Source organism: Accipiter gentilis, chromosome 21, assembly GCF_929443795.1.
Source record: "Accipiter gentilis chromosome 21, bAccGen1.1, whole genome shotgun sequence".
NCBI classification, from domain to species: Eukaryota; Metazoa; Chordata; class Aves; order Accipitriformes; family Accipitridae; genus Astur; species Astur gentilis.
Genome location: NC_064900.1, coordinates 9,101,896 through 9,118,084, shown reverse-complemented (window position 1 = coordinate 9,118,084; position 16,189 = coordinate 9,101,896). Strand labels below are relative to the sequence as shown.

The 16,189-nt window shown below is 40.6% G+C and overlaps 1 protein-coding gene across 3 annotated transcripts; it reads right to left on the bottom strand.

Moving 5' to 3' along the window:
• Positions 1 to 229: 229 nt before the first annotated feature.
• PCNP (PEST proteolytic signal containing nuclear protein) lies at positions 230 to 15,491 on the bottom strand. 3 transcript variants are annotated; one of them, XM_049824605.1, is made up of 7 exons: positions 15,388 to 15,491; positions 11,694 to 11,914; positions 9,634 to 9,708; positions 9,123 to 9,178; positions 5,668 to 8,442; positions 2,628 to 2,910; positions 230 to 319 (listed from the first exon to the last, which is right to left on the bottom strand). In XM_049824605.1, the coding sequence occupies exons 1-5, from the start codon at positions 15,440 to 15,442 to the stop codon at positions 8,313 to 8,315; spliced, it is 537 nt and encodes a 178-aa protein (XP_049680562.1). In that variant the 5' UTR covers positions 15,443 to 15,491; the 3' UTR covers positions 230 to 319; positions 2,628 to 2,910; positions 5,668 to 8,312. The 3 variants fall into 3 exon arrangements, with proteins under 3 accessions (XP_049680562.1, XP_049680563.1, XP_049680565.1); XM_049824608.1 differs by lacking the exon at positions 230 to 319 and having other exon boundaries at positions 5,668 to 5,768; positions 6,083 to 8,442; XM_049824606.1 differs by lacking the exon at positions 2,628 to 2,910 and having other exon boundaries at positions 252 to 334.
• Positions 15,492 to 16,189: the final 698 nt, after the last annotated feature.

The window sequence follows — 16,189 nt, the reverse complement described above, 5'->3', positions numbered from 1 at the left end:
TTTGTAAGCAAATTACCTGTATTGGATTCTGCCTGTTTACACCCCAAGACAAGGGGATGTTAGAATGCTTCATGCAGCACATGCTTCATGTGACACACAGAAAATCTTAGGCTTTTTTCTTTGCTTAGATGCACCATCAGCACTTAGTGAATCCCAGGTCTGAAGAAGTTATTTAAATTCCAGGTTGGTGGATGGCAGGTCCAGGGTTTAGCAAAATGCTGTATAATATTTTACAGATGATGGGCGGGGGTCCACTGAAGTCAGAGGAAGTGGTTCTCTGAGATGGATTTCGAATTTAAGTTGACCAGAGGACAGCCCACTGCAGGGAGATTACCTAAAGTTAGTAAACTGCTTTTTATTTGTAAGCAAGGAGCTTACACTTCAGCCTCTATGCACAACCATGTTTCATTTACTGTTTGGTTGCATAAAGGAAGATATTGCCTGCATTGTTGTATGTACCCAAAGCAGGCAACCTAATGATGGATGTTTCTAATTTTGCATTACACTTGATGTAGAAACTCTCAAATGAAAAAGGTGTAATGGCACACTTCTTGGAATATAAATATACTGACAAAGTCCCACTAGTTAACAAACCTATCTTGTCTTGTATTATGTTGAAAGGAGGAGCCCTGCTAATTCCCAAATGGGACACATAGCAATATCAGGATATAGAACTATGAAAATCATAGTATGGGGTAAAAATTAAATTTGTCTCAAAATTACCAGAGTCTCCAGAAGACCTTACTACTGCTGCAGTAGGAAAATGCTTCCAGGGCAAACTAATTACCGGGTGTTACACCACAGAGATGGAAGAATTCTTACTAGGTGTTCCTGTGAGTAAGCATGAATCACAGCCACGCTTGGCCCAAGTTTAAAGGTCCCCGATTTAATACCACAAACGGTGCACTGCTTAATCTGTATGAGGTGTGGGTTCTTCCACTGTTCTTTCCTTGGGTGTTTTTTTAAGCAAGAAGCATGTCTGTCAAGGTAACTGAATGTGCTATGCACATGAACAATCAGAACTGTATTCTTTAAATTGTTCTCAGTCTATAGTATTATCAAACGTTTCCCAACTTTGACAGCAGCAAGATACCCAAGGAGCCAGAAGCCTGTAATATTGCAGGGTAAACTTCATAAAGTTACATGCATGTAACTCTGTGCTACCTATGAAATGGACCCACTGAACAAAGTTTAAGCAAACCCTGTGAGAAATTAACCACCTCATTTGAATTAGTATTTCTACCTTTCATCTTACTTAACTGAGTATCTGTCTACCAAGCTACAGAATGGACTGTTCTTTTTTTATACTTTGCAAGCATGTAGATAAGCAGTTCTTGAAAATTTTTTAAGCAATATGTAGTTTGAGTTCCTGCCTTGGATCCACATTAATCTGTAGATGACTATTTCAAAGGTCAACGTCTTCCCACGAAATAATGTAGTTATTTATATATTCTGCAGCTCTTTACAATTGTATTCTTTTCTAATTACCAAATGGAGTAAAACTAAGATGAATAATTTAAAAAAAAATATATTGCTAGCTGTAAGTCTTGAATTTTTGTATGGTCAAGAATCTGGAGATAGCCATCCTGCTTAAAATTAAAATACTGCCATTGCAATGGAAAAAGATTTAAAAGAGTGCTAGGTAAACTTTAAAATTTACTTCAGTGTTTGTATCTTACAAATAATTATGTATTACTAAAGTGAGGAAATGTTCAAGGAAAAATAGCTGTAAATAGTGCTAGAACATTATTTGTATATTTAGTGTGTTACCTTACAGAAAGACTATTACCAGCACCTTAGTTTAATCTTTGGTGTACTTATTTATTTGCCCAACTTATAGAAGAAGCAGAAGTCAGTCTGAATTTTGGAGCATTGTTACCCACTGTAAAAATGCTTTAACTGACTTGATGGCCTGCCATTTAAAAACAAACAAACAAAAAATTACAAAAGGTTATTTCCTAAACAAGACTTGGCCAGGAACATCAAAGCTGAATGTTGTGGCACCCCCTTCCTAACATACTGTGCCTTACCTTTTCAGAAGGGCATAAGGTAAGTAGGGAGTGTCACTCTTAGCTTTGCTGTTCCTGTATGTGTGAAGTTGCCTTATGTTTTTCTTTAGGCTTCAGCTCTTAATTTAAGATGTTCACTACCCTTCTGCAATCTGTTTGAAGTCAGACTGCAACTATGCAGTTGATACTAATTTAATTTCATTTTTTAAATAAAGTTAATGAGAAGTGTCCGTTTATAAAGTATTCCTAGTAAATTCTTGTACATAATGAATTTGATTTGTACATTCTGCTGTTTTTATTTAGTGTTAGATGTATAAAGTTATGATTATTTGTCATTAAATAAACTGAGCTTTGCCATGAATTATTCTTTCAAGCAACTTTTCTTTTATTGCGGTAAAAAAGTGTTGCAGAATTATTTATCCCCCCTCAGTATTTCACCTTCCATAGATAGATAAGATGTCTGATGTGAATGGTTTTTAATTTTTGCTTAAGGCTCAAAAAATTAAAATTAAATTGTATGAGGAAAGGAAACCCACTGCCCTCCTAAACTGTGTCAGAATATGGCTATACAAGAGGACAAAGCTAACAAAACACAGTGTGTATTTATACTGAACTCACTTTGGCTGCAAGACCTCTTGGTGGAGGAGGCATCCACTCAGCCACCCTGATATCCAGCTGTAACCATTTTAGTTTGTTTCAGGTGCAAATTCTCTTGACATGGATTTCTGTACAACACTGCCACCCTGAAGCAAGCACCATACAGCACTTCTGTCTTGGCCGCTGCTCTGGGACAAATATTTGAGCAGGGGTTGTCCTCCAGCGTCACTCTCCTGGCTGAAGGATGAGCTGTACAGCTGCCTCCTGCTTTGGGAACGAAGGGCATCCTGTACTTTTCCATTTGCTGTTAGAGCAACAAAGTTAAGGCAACGTCAGTGTCGTAGAAAGGCCAATTACCTTTTGTGGTTCATCCTGTTTCCTAGGGGAAATGCTAGGAGCTTTTTAGCCTATTAACTCTTCTGTGAGTCCACACAGGTAACCAAGCTAAGTGGGAAGTATATAATTAAGTAAAAATGGGTTTCAAAAGGCTGAGTGCTGAAGGAGTAATGTAGCCTACACTAAACTACTCCTATTCCACTGGGATGCAACTATAGATGAAAACCAGCAACATGCTGTGTGGATAACTTTTCCCCCTTTGTTTCCACTGGAGTTAGAACCGTGTCATTCCTGGCTATTGAAGGAAGAGCCATGAATTTCTACAGCACTGGAACTGTATTAATATGATAAGATACAGGAGCCAGTCTCACAGCTGCTGACCACACAGTGGGAACCTAGCACCTCTCAAGCAGGTCGTTAGAGACCTGTTCGCATGCAGAAGACTTCCAGCTACTGCAGCTGAGAGGCCCCAGGGCACCTTGTGGCCACCCTCAAGTGCAGGGCTGTTGGGGAACATGTTTATGTCTGGCCTGACTTTGAAGGGACTTTTCAGAAAGTAATGGTTTGTCTCACACCTCTCTGAAAAGTTTTGTCCTGAGGGCAGGATTTCTTGTCTGAGGTAAAGTGCCCTGCCTTAGAGATGGTAACAGCAGCATTAACTTATTCTGTGCTTTTAGATGTATAGTAGCCCAAGCTCTTCTTGTCAGGGCTTTAGGTTTTACACATGAACAGGACCGTGTTAAACAAGCATCTGAGTAACAAGAACAAAGCACAGCTTAAGAGACATGCTGGTTTCACAATTACTCTATCCTATGCTGCTCTATTCAGTGCCTGCAATTCTACAGCGTGGAAGTTGGTGCACATATGAATATGAAAGGCTACCACGGTTACACTTATTTCACAAAAGCAAAGCCAAAATTATGGTTTTATAATAAGCTACTAAGCATCAGCCAACTCTTTATGTGCAACTACTATGTTTACAAATTATGGGAAACCAGGGGAGAAAAGGAGAGATAATTATGTTTTTATTATGACTTGCATTACCCCAGATTAATAAATCTGCACTGCAAGGAAAATGTAAACATAGGCTCATGACATCAAGTTTCAGTGGAGTTCTTGCTACAGAACCACAAACACCTTATTTGTGCCTCCATCTCATCAGGAAATCCAAGAACCAAATTTAAGAACTAGGTTGCAAGATGAGCAAAGGTTAAGACCTCACTATATGCCACTGAATCAGAGAGCACCTACCCTAATTTCTAGCTGCGACAGTCACTGCCACTCTTACCTACTCTACCTAGTCTAAACAGTAGCTGGCACATAAGTGTATCTATACTGCAAAAAATGCGCACTGTAGAGTTTTAAGGTTTGCTTTGGTAACTAAATCTTGCTTGGACCCCCACCGCTCCAGACTTTTAAATGGAAGTTCATGAACAGAAATTTAACATGCTATATACAGAGTTCAAGTGTAACAGTTCACGTTTCATGCTTTTAATTCTATGGGTAACTATGCATCTACCCTGAGGCAATGGCTCCGCATTATTCAACAACACGAGCAGCTCTCTTAAATAAGCACTATGTAGTTTTTAACATGCAGATATATCAAAATTAGAGAACAGTAGGAGATCCCTCTGTTAACAGAAAAAAGGTGTTAATAGGATAAATAAGGAAGGTGTTAATAGGATAAAGTAAAAAAGCAAATTGTTAATTGTCCAATTTCTATGGTGCTCTAGCGCCTCTTGGCAGAGGAAGTAGACAAATTATGGGGATTTTAGAATGTAACCTTCCCTTCTGTAGCTTAAGGGCAAAACTACTAACCATTCCTCAATTAATAATTTTATAATAAATTAAAAAAAACTCAACCTCTTTTTGCAGAAGACCTTTTAAGGCTACTAACTACACAGATAAAAAGCCTTGAAATTCTGTTGCTTCTCCGGATTTATCTTCTTATCTTACGGCAACCTAGAAAGAGTTATAGTTAAACCAGTGATTTCCAATAGTTTAAAGCTTCAGTTTGCCTCTTCGGGAAGCAGAAGACACCATTTTCTGAAAAGCTGACTTCTCCTCCAAGCCTCCTCACAATGAAAGCTTTGGTAAAGCCACCCCCAGCACACAGAACTCAGTACAGTCGCGTGGGTTCTGACAAGGAGGTGCTCTACAAATCTGGCAGATGCAGAAATCGAGCACCAAGGGCCTGAAGGCAGCTGTGGCTGCTGCCGTGGTGGTCATATTAGGACACAACAGTTGGTTTCATCAAAGTTGGCTGAATACTGTAACTAGGTCATCTATGACATGGGAGTAAGCCCATGAAATTAAAATAGCATCCATCAGTCACCTTACGGACAAGCTGGTTGGGTATCTCTTTCTGCTGATAAAATCAAGATTCTGAGAACCTGGACAGCACACCCCCCTATGCATTTAAAGGAATGAAATTAGGTGTGTAAAGGGCTACAGCCCTTTTTTTAAATTATTATAATTTTAATATAGTTAGGATTAGATGAGTATGGATCCATTCACAACCCAGCAGGCTCAAAAACATCTAGCTGCAGGGTAGCACAGAGAAGGTTACTGTGTAACTACTTAAATCTTCACCTTATGTCTTGAATGTTTTGCAAGCTGCTCAGACGCTAAGTAAATATTTACTGCTAAGCAAGCATAAGCCTTCCGAGATAAAACTTCACAAGTTACATGGACAGACATTTCAACCACTGATAGGTATACATACCTTGCTATACTAAGCAGCTAAAGGTCTCAGCATATCTCCTGGAAGCACCTAAGATAGCTAAATCAGGTAGTTTACCATGAGTTTTAGGATTCCTGAATACTCTGAGAAAAAGAACAAAAAAGTTACACACACATCCCCCCCAAGACTATCTTCATACAAAGACTGTGACTACTGTAACGAAAGCCTAGAACTTCAAGTGAAGTTCTAGCTAACATTTGCCTTGATGATACTTTTCAGATCAGTTCTTTCTTGCAAGCATCAGACATTCAACACCAGCAGACACCCTTGTAGCTACAACGTCAAGCCTGTTAGGGACTCAGACCTGAGTGGATTTAGGCCATCCTGATTGATTTTCTTCATGAAGCATAAGAAAGAACAGAGCTCATACGCTGAGTAAGGCAGGATCTCTGCTCACCTTCAGCTGAGATCTAGAAGCTGCTGCAGTCTCTCACAAGGTCTAGGATTACATTTACTGATCATGAGAGTAAGAAAGATAAATATAACTTTTACTCTCTCACTTGCATGGAAGGTAGTTCCTAGCATGTCTGCTGTTCTGCTTAACAATTTCCTAAAGGATTCTGAAGTACCAGGAAATTCTGTTGAAATTAATGTCTACTTCAGTCAAAGATGTGGAAGGCATTGCTGGTGGCAGGTTAACTAAAAAAGAATAGGTCTCAAAGTCATCCTCTTATTCAAAGTTCCCTTTTGCTTCTTCCTAATACAAGTGACCGAGACAGTATCCAGTAACTACTAAAGAGCAAGATAAAAGTTATTCACTGTGAATTACCACTATCTTAAAGGGATTTATTTCAACAAACATAACCACATGTGATCAAAGTAAGTGAAAAGCAAATGCTTCATTTTGCCTTCCCTGGTTCCAGTAATGCCCAAATCAGTTTTGGAAGTCCTGAAAGTCAGTTCTGAAAGAGTGTTTTGTTTTAAATAAACCAAAGATTTCTGCTATGGGAAAAAATAATGTATACGTTTTTATGTTACGTTTATAACAAGGCTTTTAAAGAAAATAGTTACAGGTATTCAACTGCATCAGACTTCAAAAGAAGAAAGATTACACATACAATACAAAAATACAAAAAAATATTTTTTAGAACTTACAAACTCAAAAGTCTAAGTGGTCAGAGCTTTCCTAAAATAATAATAAAAAAAATACACTTCAAGATGCACTTTCCTTTCTGCACTCACAGGTTCAACTTTAGCATTAAGAAAGGTTTTAGAGGCAGGATGAAAGCAACTAACATATTGAATTCTATGACCAGTTCCAGGCTGAAATCAATTTAGTGGTCAACACTATCAGGTATTTTGAGTTCAAAAAGAACCTTATGTTTGTTTGGGGGGGTGGGGGGGGAAGGTGGTGGTGGTGCTGTTGATAGCTTTCTGTTTAACCAGTTCTGCTGGTAAAATGTTTTAAAAATATGTAATCTAAATTAGACTGAAATTTAGACAGTCGTTACTAGGTTTGAAATCCTACAGCAGTATGTTCTCCAGTAAGAAAGCTAGGAAATTAAACTGACCAGACTAATGTCATTGTTGAAAATTACTGCAAAAGGCAGACAGGTAGGAAAAGGTTGAGTTTTATTTCCGAAGTTGACACTTGTTAGAAGCATGAGAACTGCAAATACAGTACCCTTCTTTAACCTGATAGTGTCCACTGAGGTCACAGGCATCAAGGCATTTTGTTTTAAATGGCAAGACAGGGAAAGTGCATCTCAGATTTTTCATACTTAAGCAGTGAGTTACTGATTTTTGGTGTGGCTTTTATTCCTTCTAGGCATAGTAAAGAAAAATATTTCAACCAAATGTGAAGCTTAATGTACATTAGCTTGTCTTTTTGGTGGTGGCTTTTGTGTGCCACAAGGAAATGCTAACAAGCACTACTCAAGGCTAATGATTTAAGAGGAGCACACTGAAAATACTGATTTACCTTTGTAGTGAATATTCTTTACAGACTGTATCTAATATACAAACAAGGCCCATTCCCTTAGGGTGAAACAGGCCACAGAAGGTTACACATCCTACATGAAGTTTTAAACAAAATTAGAACTAAGTTACCAGAGCCACTCAGAGAAACATAATTCCTAGTTTGCAGGAATTAACAAAAGGTGACTGCAGGGAGGAAAAAAAAAAAAAATAATCCAGGTTCTTATAATTTCCTGCATAAGTTTATATTCAAATGAATAGTCCAGTAACACTTCTAGCACAAGACAACGCTCACTCTCTTTAGCAGTATTTCTAGGAGTCAACTGTTTCTCCTGTTATGAAGAGGGAGCCAGAAGTGAGAATGCAAGAGCATTCCATGTTAACCTGATTAAAGAGACAGTAACCTTTTTCATCCACCTTAATTAATCACTGACCAAAAAAAAAAAATCTTAAAAAGGTACCACTCCAATTTCTTTATTATCTGTAACCTTTTGAAACTAATCACATGGAACTACAAAATTAGCAAATGCCTTGAAATCTGTATACAAAACATAAATTACCTCTAATTTCAAACTCAGTTATTAGTGTACCACTCAATCTTAAAAAAGTGGCTCCAAAGATAGTCTTATACCATTCTTAAAAAAGGAAACTGTTCCTTTAATGTTACACCCTCCCCTCCCCCCAAACACCCGACTCTCAATCCACATCATTTAGTTATTTTCTTGGTCATGGACATTTCCAAGATGAGATTTTATATTTCGTTCCCATAGCTTCTGGTTGTCAGAAAAACCATGCTTTCCTTTATTGAAGGAATTTGGTCCTGCTGAGGTTGGTGTATCCCTGTGAAAAGTAAAACAAGATCAGTTGAGAAAGTCAGTGCAAATATAGTAGTTTGTGCAACATGACACTGAAAACATCAATTTCGAGTCCAACCTGTGCCAGAAACTACCACACATTTCTTTCGGTTACATCAGGAGTCCTCACTATTAGCAACTGTAATGTGGCCACAGAACTGATCTCTCTGTAGCATGTCAAGACAGAGTAATGAGATGGGGCAGCAGAGGAGGTGGGAATGGCAGTAGCTGCTGCCAACAGTGAAGAATTTGTTGCAAGGGCTACAAAATTGAGGATCCAAATTTGCTACTGGTGAAAAAAACCCACTGAACAGTAGTGAGCCTCCAGAGGACTGACTTTAAAAGCAGTCTATCATGATAAACATCTTTAAAATATAGATGCGCAAAATTAATCCCTAACTTAAGTGAAGCCTCCTCTGAAAATGTCCCTGTTTACTTTAGGATTGGGCCTATACTGTAACGCAATAACGTAACTGTGCTACTTTCAACCTACAGCTGAAACATTTGAAAATACCTGTATTAAAATTTTCTTGTTTCTGGAGAAAAACTTTTTGAACCTATTCTACCTTCCTGTATTTCTAAATCATCCGCAAGATCTGACCTGTGCTGGAGGAGGTATTCTCACACACTCACTCTTCTCCAGACCGTAGTTAAAAGCTGACCTACCTTCCAATGTTCTTCATACGCATCTTGGCTTCTGGAGGCATTTCTTCTGGTTCACTCTACAGAGAGAAAGGAGGTTAGAGTGTGGCTGGGTGCTATCATCGGAACGTTTCAAATGCCTGACAAGAAAAAGTATGGACTACAGCCCTACAGGAAAGCAAAGTGACTTAAGACAAAATAGAGGTTCTACAAGGTTACAGAAAGAAATACAAATTCCTTTGTTCACCTCTGTGTAAGAAGGAGCAGTAGCACAACAATAAAATATTTAGCAAGCCAGAAGAAGCAACAACTTTTCTTCGCCTCCCCTTTACCAAGCCCAGAGAAAGCAACCATTAATTCAAATTATATTGTGCATATCATTTTCAGGGAAAAGTTATCAGCGCTTTAATGATTTCTTGAACCAACACAGAGCTACAAAGCTGTACATTCTTAAACAGAAACACAAGAGATATGCCTAACTCTAACCCACACCAATGGTACTTTAAGTTGTGTTGATCACTGACTTATTACTCACATCTTCATCTTCATTGAAAGCTGCTGCTACGGAAAGGGTTTTTGGAGCAAGGGTTGGAACAGGCTCTTTAGGCTTCTGAAAAAGACCAAATGCACAAGTAAGTCTATTAACTCAAAAAAAGCTACCCTTAGTATTTTAAATATTTTGGTAAACTGAAGACAAACATCTTCACTGAAATGGGCAATGAGGGGGACAGGTGGTTTTGTTTGAATCAAGCAGATAAAGGTTTCTCTCTAATGAAAAAGGAAAATGGCTGCTCATTTGTGCAAGATACACTCTGAAAAGCAAGCCAAGCCCTCTCATATTACAATTCCCCACAAGCAAGCCTTAACTTTCTAGCACACTGCAGGGGTATGCAGCCACTGGTGCATGACATGAACAATTAAATCAGAACCTGATTAAGTTCTGGTATTCAAAATTTACTATGTCACTGTTTCCATTATTCTTTTGGAGTATTCTGATCCATCAATGCCAGGAAGATGAGGATGTTTATTTTCTTGTGTTTTAACAATGTGACAGCTTTCCGGCTTAACACAATTTAATACTTTAAAACTAGCATCAGTGTGCATCACACAGTCCAATTAATATAAGGCTCCTTTAAAAAGTATTATTTTGATTTCCAGTAAATACCTATTTAAAGTGTAAGAAGCTCTCAAACTCACAACTGTTACATGTAATACAGCAAAGATATTGAAAGTAACTTTAAGACCACTAAGAAAGCATTGAGTCATCAGTAACAGTTTGCTTCTACAGTACTACCAATTATCTAAATCAATCATATACAGTGCTTCCTCCATTTTGACTTTATTGGTGATTATTTCATATACACTCATAGTTTTGAAGCTGATACTGCAGCAGAGTCCTTATGTGACTGTCTATAGCTATTCCTTACCAATAGTGTATAACGTATAAATACTGTGCCATTTTTTAAAGCATCAGCTCCACAGGAACAGGTAACATACTAAGGGAGTAAAAATGACTAAGAAGAAACAGGGTAAGTTTCAGCACTGTCCAATCTGGTGCACTGTCAGTCATCCACCAAATTCAGTCAGCCAGAAATCCTAAGCCAAATTTATTGCCACTGGGAGTATCTTTCTACATGAGAAATTGGAGCTTGCTAGTGGCTCAGAGAAGGCAGCTTTGTCAATTTTTCCAAAGTCTGAGCTGACCTGATTGCATTTATACCCTAGAATGCTGCCAGCTCACATCTCCCTCCCATCTCAAAATAACAGAGCACTCTTTTCATCTTTTGCAGATCTGTAAAATGCTGGCATTGCAGGTGCAAGGCTTTCATGATTACAGTTTGAATTTAATCCAGACAAGGATTTATAATGTATCCACCACAGTGGTACGTGGGAAGTGTAAATGAACAGTATTAAATAGAGAGACAGCATCTGGCTTGTCCTTGCACAAGCTAGTAGAGGACTACTTTGGTAGTAAAGAGAAGCATCAGACTCACATCTGAACAAGCACAAGGATACCTTGTACTGGACAATAAAGGGGATCAGAATTCTTAGAAACCAAGTAATGAAGCCTCAACTCTTGCATATAGTATAAATGAATCATGCTGACCTTGCAAAGAACAAGCGAAGTCATGAAAAATAAACTATACTTCACCATGCTAAAATAAGGTCTTTGGAGTGAAAGACAACCTATCAAGCCATCTAGGAGAAGTGTTTGCTTTCTTGCAGCTTTAAGCATCCTATGCAATGAAGCTCAACAGCACTCATTTCAAAGCAGCCTGAACAGTTTAACAAGTCTGCTCATTTCCCTCAGGAAATTATTCCAGACTTATCAAATCTCATTACAAAATTATTCTGTATGTTCAAAGATCTACAGTTCATTTCAATCAAGTCTTATGCTTCCTGAGACAACTGACCTGGTATTAATCACCTTGAAGTACTTACACATGCACAATTAGCTGGCCCTGCAATGCTTTCTTAATCTTTTCCAAGGTACCCTCATGTAATTCAAGGCTTTCCTTCTGCAAGGAAGCCTCCCCAAAGTACTTCCCCCTTTGCCTCACTTTCCCTGAAATTAAAAGCCCTCGGACAACTTACATTTGCTCCTAGTTTGATGGATATTGCAGATGCCTTCTTTGCTGTCTGACTGCCTATGGAAAATCCAAACTTGGACATTTTGGCAGGAGCAGGCTTTGTGGTGAAGTCTTCAGCTTCTTCATTAGCTGCCCGTTTCTCTGCGCTGCGACTCGAACTTTCTCCTCCATTACTGGAAGAAACAGTCTTAGTTTTCACAGGTTTTTCTGCCTCTTCTTCAGGTCCTGGTGAAGTCGAAACAACTTACCAAGATGAGCTATTTTTACTGAGCAGATTGATGGGAGCAGCAACCTCAAAAAGCATTATACTTTGGGTGCAATAGGTAAGGTGTTTTTAGTGACAGCAGTTTCCACCAATGTACATTTAGTGGACAGCAAAACACAAAGAGGAGAAGAAACTGCAAGCACTCCACTACTTGTAAAAAACTTCTTGTGTATGAGCCAGGAAAACAATCTTGAAGCACCATCTCTTTATTTAGTATGGAAGTCAAAGTTCATGTAGTAAATTAAATGTAGATGACTAAACCTTTTTAGGGTTTAAGTTGCCATAGATAAACTTTCATAACTGGAATCTCAATTCCAAATCTAGAGTAGATAATCTAAGTTAAAAATAATTCTACTAAATTTCTACAAAAACATGTCCATGCCAGTCTCTAGGCTTGTCTGGCACAACTCTAAAATCATGGAAGTGACTACAGTGAGGCCGGCTGTCTCAATCATGTTTCAAGTCATTGCTTGTCCGCATCTCATCTGTAATAAATCTGCCAAGCTCTGCTTGAGGAAGGAATCAGCACTAGAAAAACATATATATATATTTCACCTTTTCTGGTCTTGTATAAAGTCATGGAAAACATAGCAGCTGAACAATGATCCACAGACAAAAAACACTCAAATCACATTTTCATTCCTATACACTTGGCTTCTTCAGCTACACCAAGAGACAAAGGTGTCCTTGGAAAACTCATACTGAACATAGTAAATGCTTCAGCAAAAATACATTTCTCTGCTGCTGCAATAAGCAAATCACTGCAGTAGCAGAAGGAAAAAAAACCAACCAACCCACGCATTGGGGAATGGACAGGGCAGTGCTCATACTATCAGTCTAAGAAAAACTGGAGTTAGCACCAGTTCCTCTTTATATCAAGTGGAGAACAGGACTCTCCATACACAGCAAATTCAGACCATCAGGGAAGAAAACTCTTTGCACTGCTCTCTAACAGCAGAAAGCCATTAAGTGAGACAAAGCAATGGGAGAGAAGCTAGTCTGAACCAGGGGTCAACAAGACTGTAGCTCTAAGGAAAAAAAGGTAGCAAACAAGATCAGGAGAAAGAAAAATTAGGGATACCATCTATATATATTTTTCTGCTGTTTCCCAAATCATAAGCAGCAGAATATACCCTTTCTACCCCACTCTTCTAGCTATCAAGATAATAAGTGATTGGAACAAAAACTGATTTATTATTCACCTTTGGAAACATGGCAAATCACACAAAAAAACCCCTAAGAACTTTAATCAATTTCACTGTATTAAAAAATGGTACTAATCTGCACCGCTAGAAATTTGACACAGAAAATATAGCTATAAAAGTGAACAAAAAAAGGAGGAAAGGGAAACAAGCAAAATTTACACAAGTGACCTTGGGTACTGGTTGCTGTCTTGGCACAGTTTCCCAAACAGCAGTCTGCAAGGCTATAAGAAGCTCTTTACAGCTTGTCCACGAAATCACATTAAACTGAATATTCAATTACAAGCCCAGTCTTTGTATACTAGAGACTATAAAGTGATTCAAGGGTAGGTAGAAGATTCATTTGCCTTAACTGTTGGAACCGTGGGCCTAAAAGTCTTCTTTTTCATAAGATACAAAATCCACAGCAGCCCATATCTCAGGGCACACTGGACCAGTCCAGGTTCCTAAGATAATGCTAGCTTGAAGCTAATTACACTACAGCTTGCTTCTTTGACTGCAAATTCTAGAATATTGCTAAGCACAAGATGAAGCCTAACACACTCTACCCACATCTGTTTTCTCACCAAAATATTAAACAGCTTCTCTCTCAAAATTAGCTCCTATCACCACTACATTCTGAACGTTACTCCTACTAGGCTCCACTTAGGATGAACTGTAGACTGCTAAAAGAAATACTCTCACTTGCTGAAGGAGCTAGAATGGGCATACGACAGTTGGGGTAGGTGGGGAGGGAGTCATTGTGCTGTTCTATTTCTGTAGGAGACGGAAATGCACAAATATATTATCCATTAAACAGGTCTCTCCCATGCCAATGCATATATATTTTCTAGAGGTGTCAAGGAGGTCATACTTCACCTATGGAAACCACCAGTACTATTTCAAAAACTAGTCTGACCAGCACTCTTTTCACAGATCACAGTAACAAAAAGCTGTCCCACTTCACAGATGAGTTTTTCTCATGAGTATCAACTTCCACTATATAGGTGGTTTAAGTGATAAGAGTGACAGTGCTAGTTGCGCAGCATTTCAGGATCTCTTGCCCCTGGGAGCGTGACCATTGGTGGTGGCGGGAACAAACCAGTCACAACTAATTTAAGGTAAACCAAACCCCACTGATCTTGGCAAAAGCTAAAGACTCTAAATTGATTCCAAAAATCATCAGGGAGTAACTGTCTTTCCTTAGGGCCAATGTACCATAACTCATTAAGAACACATTTCAGCAAACCAAACAGTACACAAGATGGTATCGATAACTGACATACTGTTGCTGTCCAGTTACTGCATTACTAACACAAAAAACCCAAACCCAACCAACCAAAAAAAAACCCCCCAAAACCAACCACCCCAAAAAACAAATCAACCAAACCACAGAGAACCAAGAGTCAAGGAACTACCTAAAATCAAGTATTAATGTTCATATTTTAGTGGTTATCACAAATAACATTCACTGTTGAGGCTATCCTAATGGGTTTACAAGCTTGATTTAATCTTTCAACAGATCAAAGAAATGTCCTCTGCCTACAGATACACCTAAACCCCCAAAACAGGAAAGGGAAGCTTTATCTTTCCAAAGATGCCATCTTCTAAGTTTTAAGTCGGGGGAAGAAAGAAGGAAATAAACATGATTAAAAATTTTAGGAGAACTGATGTAAGTAGTACAGAAGACGACAGGAATATCCAGTCATAACCTAAGTAATAGAAAAGCAAACAGAACACTTGCAGATTGCTGCCAAGCAAAAAAACCCAGGATGCTTAAAGCAGCAGATAAGGAATATTCACTGTACCTATTTTTAAAAGGTACCCCAGCTGTTAAAAGCTAATCTTTAAGAATCTGTCTCCATCCTTGCCAGCAGCAACAGTCAAATTTCTCTCAATACACGGCAGAAGTATTCCGTATATTTTTTACGGAGAGAGAAACAACGCATTTACGTGGACAAGGAAAAGCCGTTACATATTTTTTTTAAAACCTCCTATAAGGCTGAGGCTAATCCTCGGGCGTGAGGACAGCGGGCCCAGACCTCGGCCTCTCCTCCAGCGCAGCGTCCTCAGGCCCGGGCCGCCCCCTCTCCCCGCAGGGCCGGGCACCGCACGGCCCGGCCCGGCCCGGCCCGGCCCAGGCCTGCCCGGCCGGGGGCGGCACCCCTGGACCCCCACCCCCACCCCTAGGGGACCGGCCCGGACCCCCTGCCCGCCCCGCAGCTACGCGGCGAGAGGCGCTACATGTTCACCTCCTCCGGGCTGCGGCCGCTTCGCCTTCTCCCCCTCAGCTCTGCCGTCCGCCATTTTCCCCCGCCTCCGCCTCCCGTGCCGTGCCGCGCACGCGCGCCGCCCCGCCGCGGCTCTTCCAGCCCTCGGCCCTCCCCCCGACCATAGAGAACGCGCGGGCGGAGACCAGAGCGGCCACGCCGGCACCGCCTTCTACGGCGCAGCGGCAATGACGCCAGCGGAAGCGCTGCTCTCCGAGCCGCCAGGGAAGGCGGGAAAGCTTGCAGTGACGCCGCTCTGACGCACGTCCGGCGGCTCGGCCAGCTGCGCACGTGGATACCGCTTCCCTCCCGCGGGGCGGGAGGCCGGACGCTCAACGTCACCCCCCCTGCCCCCTGACGTCACACGCAGAACCCCACACGTCACTGGCATCCAGAAGAACCGCGTCCATGCCCAGGGCTGGCGGCTGCCACGCTCACCGCCATGCCCTCCCCACCGCTCGCCATTTAAAAATTATCTTCCACGTTTCACCAGCGTGACCCCAAGTAAGCGATGACGTCATTTCCCCCCCTTCCCACAGCGCAAACCCGTTCACAGATCAGAAGAGGCCGTTTTTACGGAGAAACATCAAATAACAGGGTCGTCCCTTCCTCGCGCGAGGAAGGAGAGGGGCTGTCCGAGCGAGGCGGCCGCGCGCTCCAGCAGACGGTCCTGGCGCCTCGGGGCTCGACGACGGGGAAGTTTGGGAGGCCGCCCTCAGCCGCACCTGGAGCGCTACCCCAGGGCGAAGCTTGGCCTACTTCCCAACCACAAAGGAGGCAGGTC

Excerpts from the sequence above, each read along its gene's own strand:
- PCNP (XM_049824605.1), bottom strand. The coding sequence starts at position 15,442 with ATGGCGGACGGCAGAGCTGAGGGGGAGAAGGCGAAGCGGCCGCAGCCC. Across the intron at positions 11,915-15,387 it reads GCGGCCGCAGCCCGGAGGAG|GACCTGAAGAAGAGGCAGAA; the intron begins GTGAACATGTAG and ends CGACTTCACCAG. Across the intron at positions 9,709-11,693 it reads CCATCAAACTAGGAGCAAAT|AAGCCTAAAGAGCCTGTTCC; the intron begins GTAAGTTGTCCG and ends GGTCTTTTTCAG.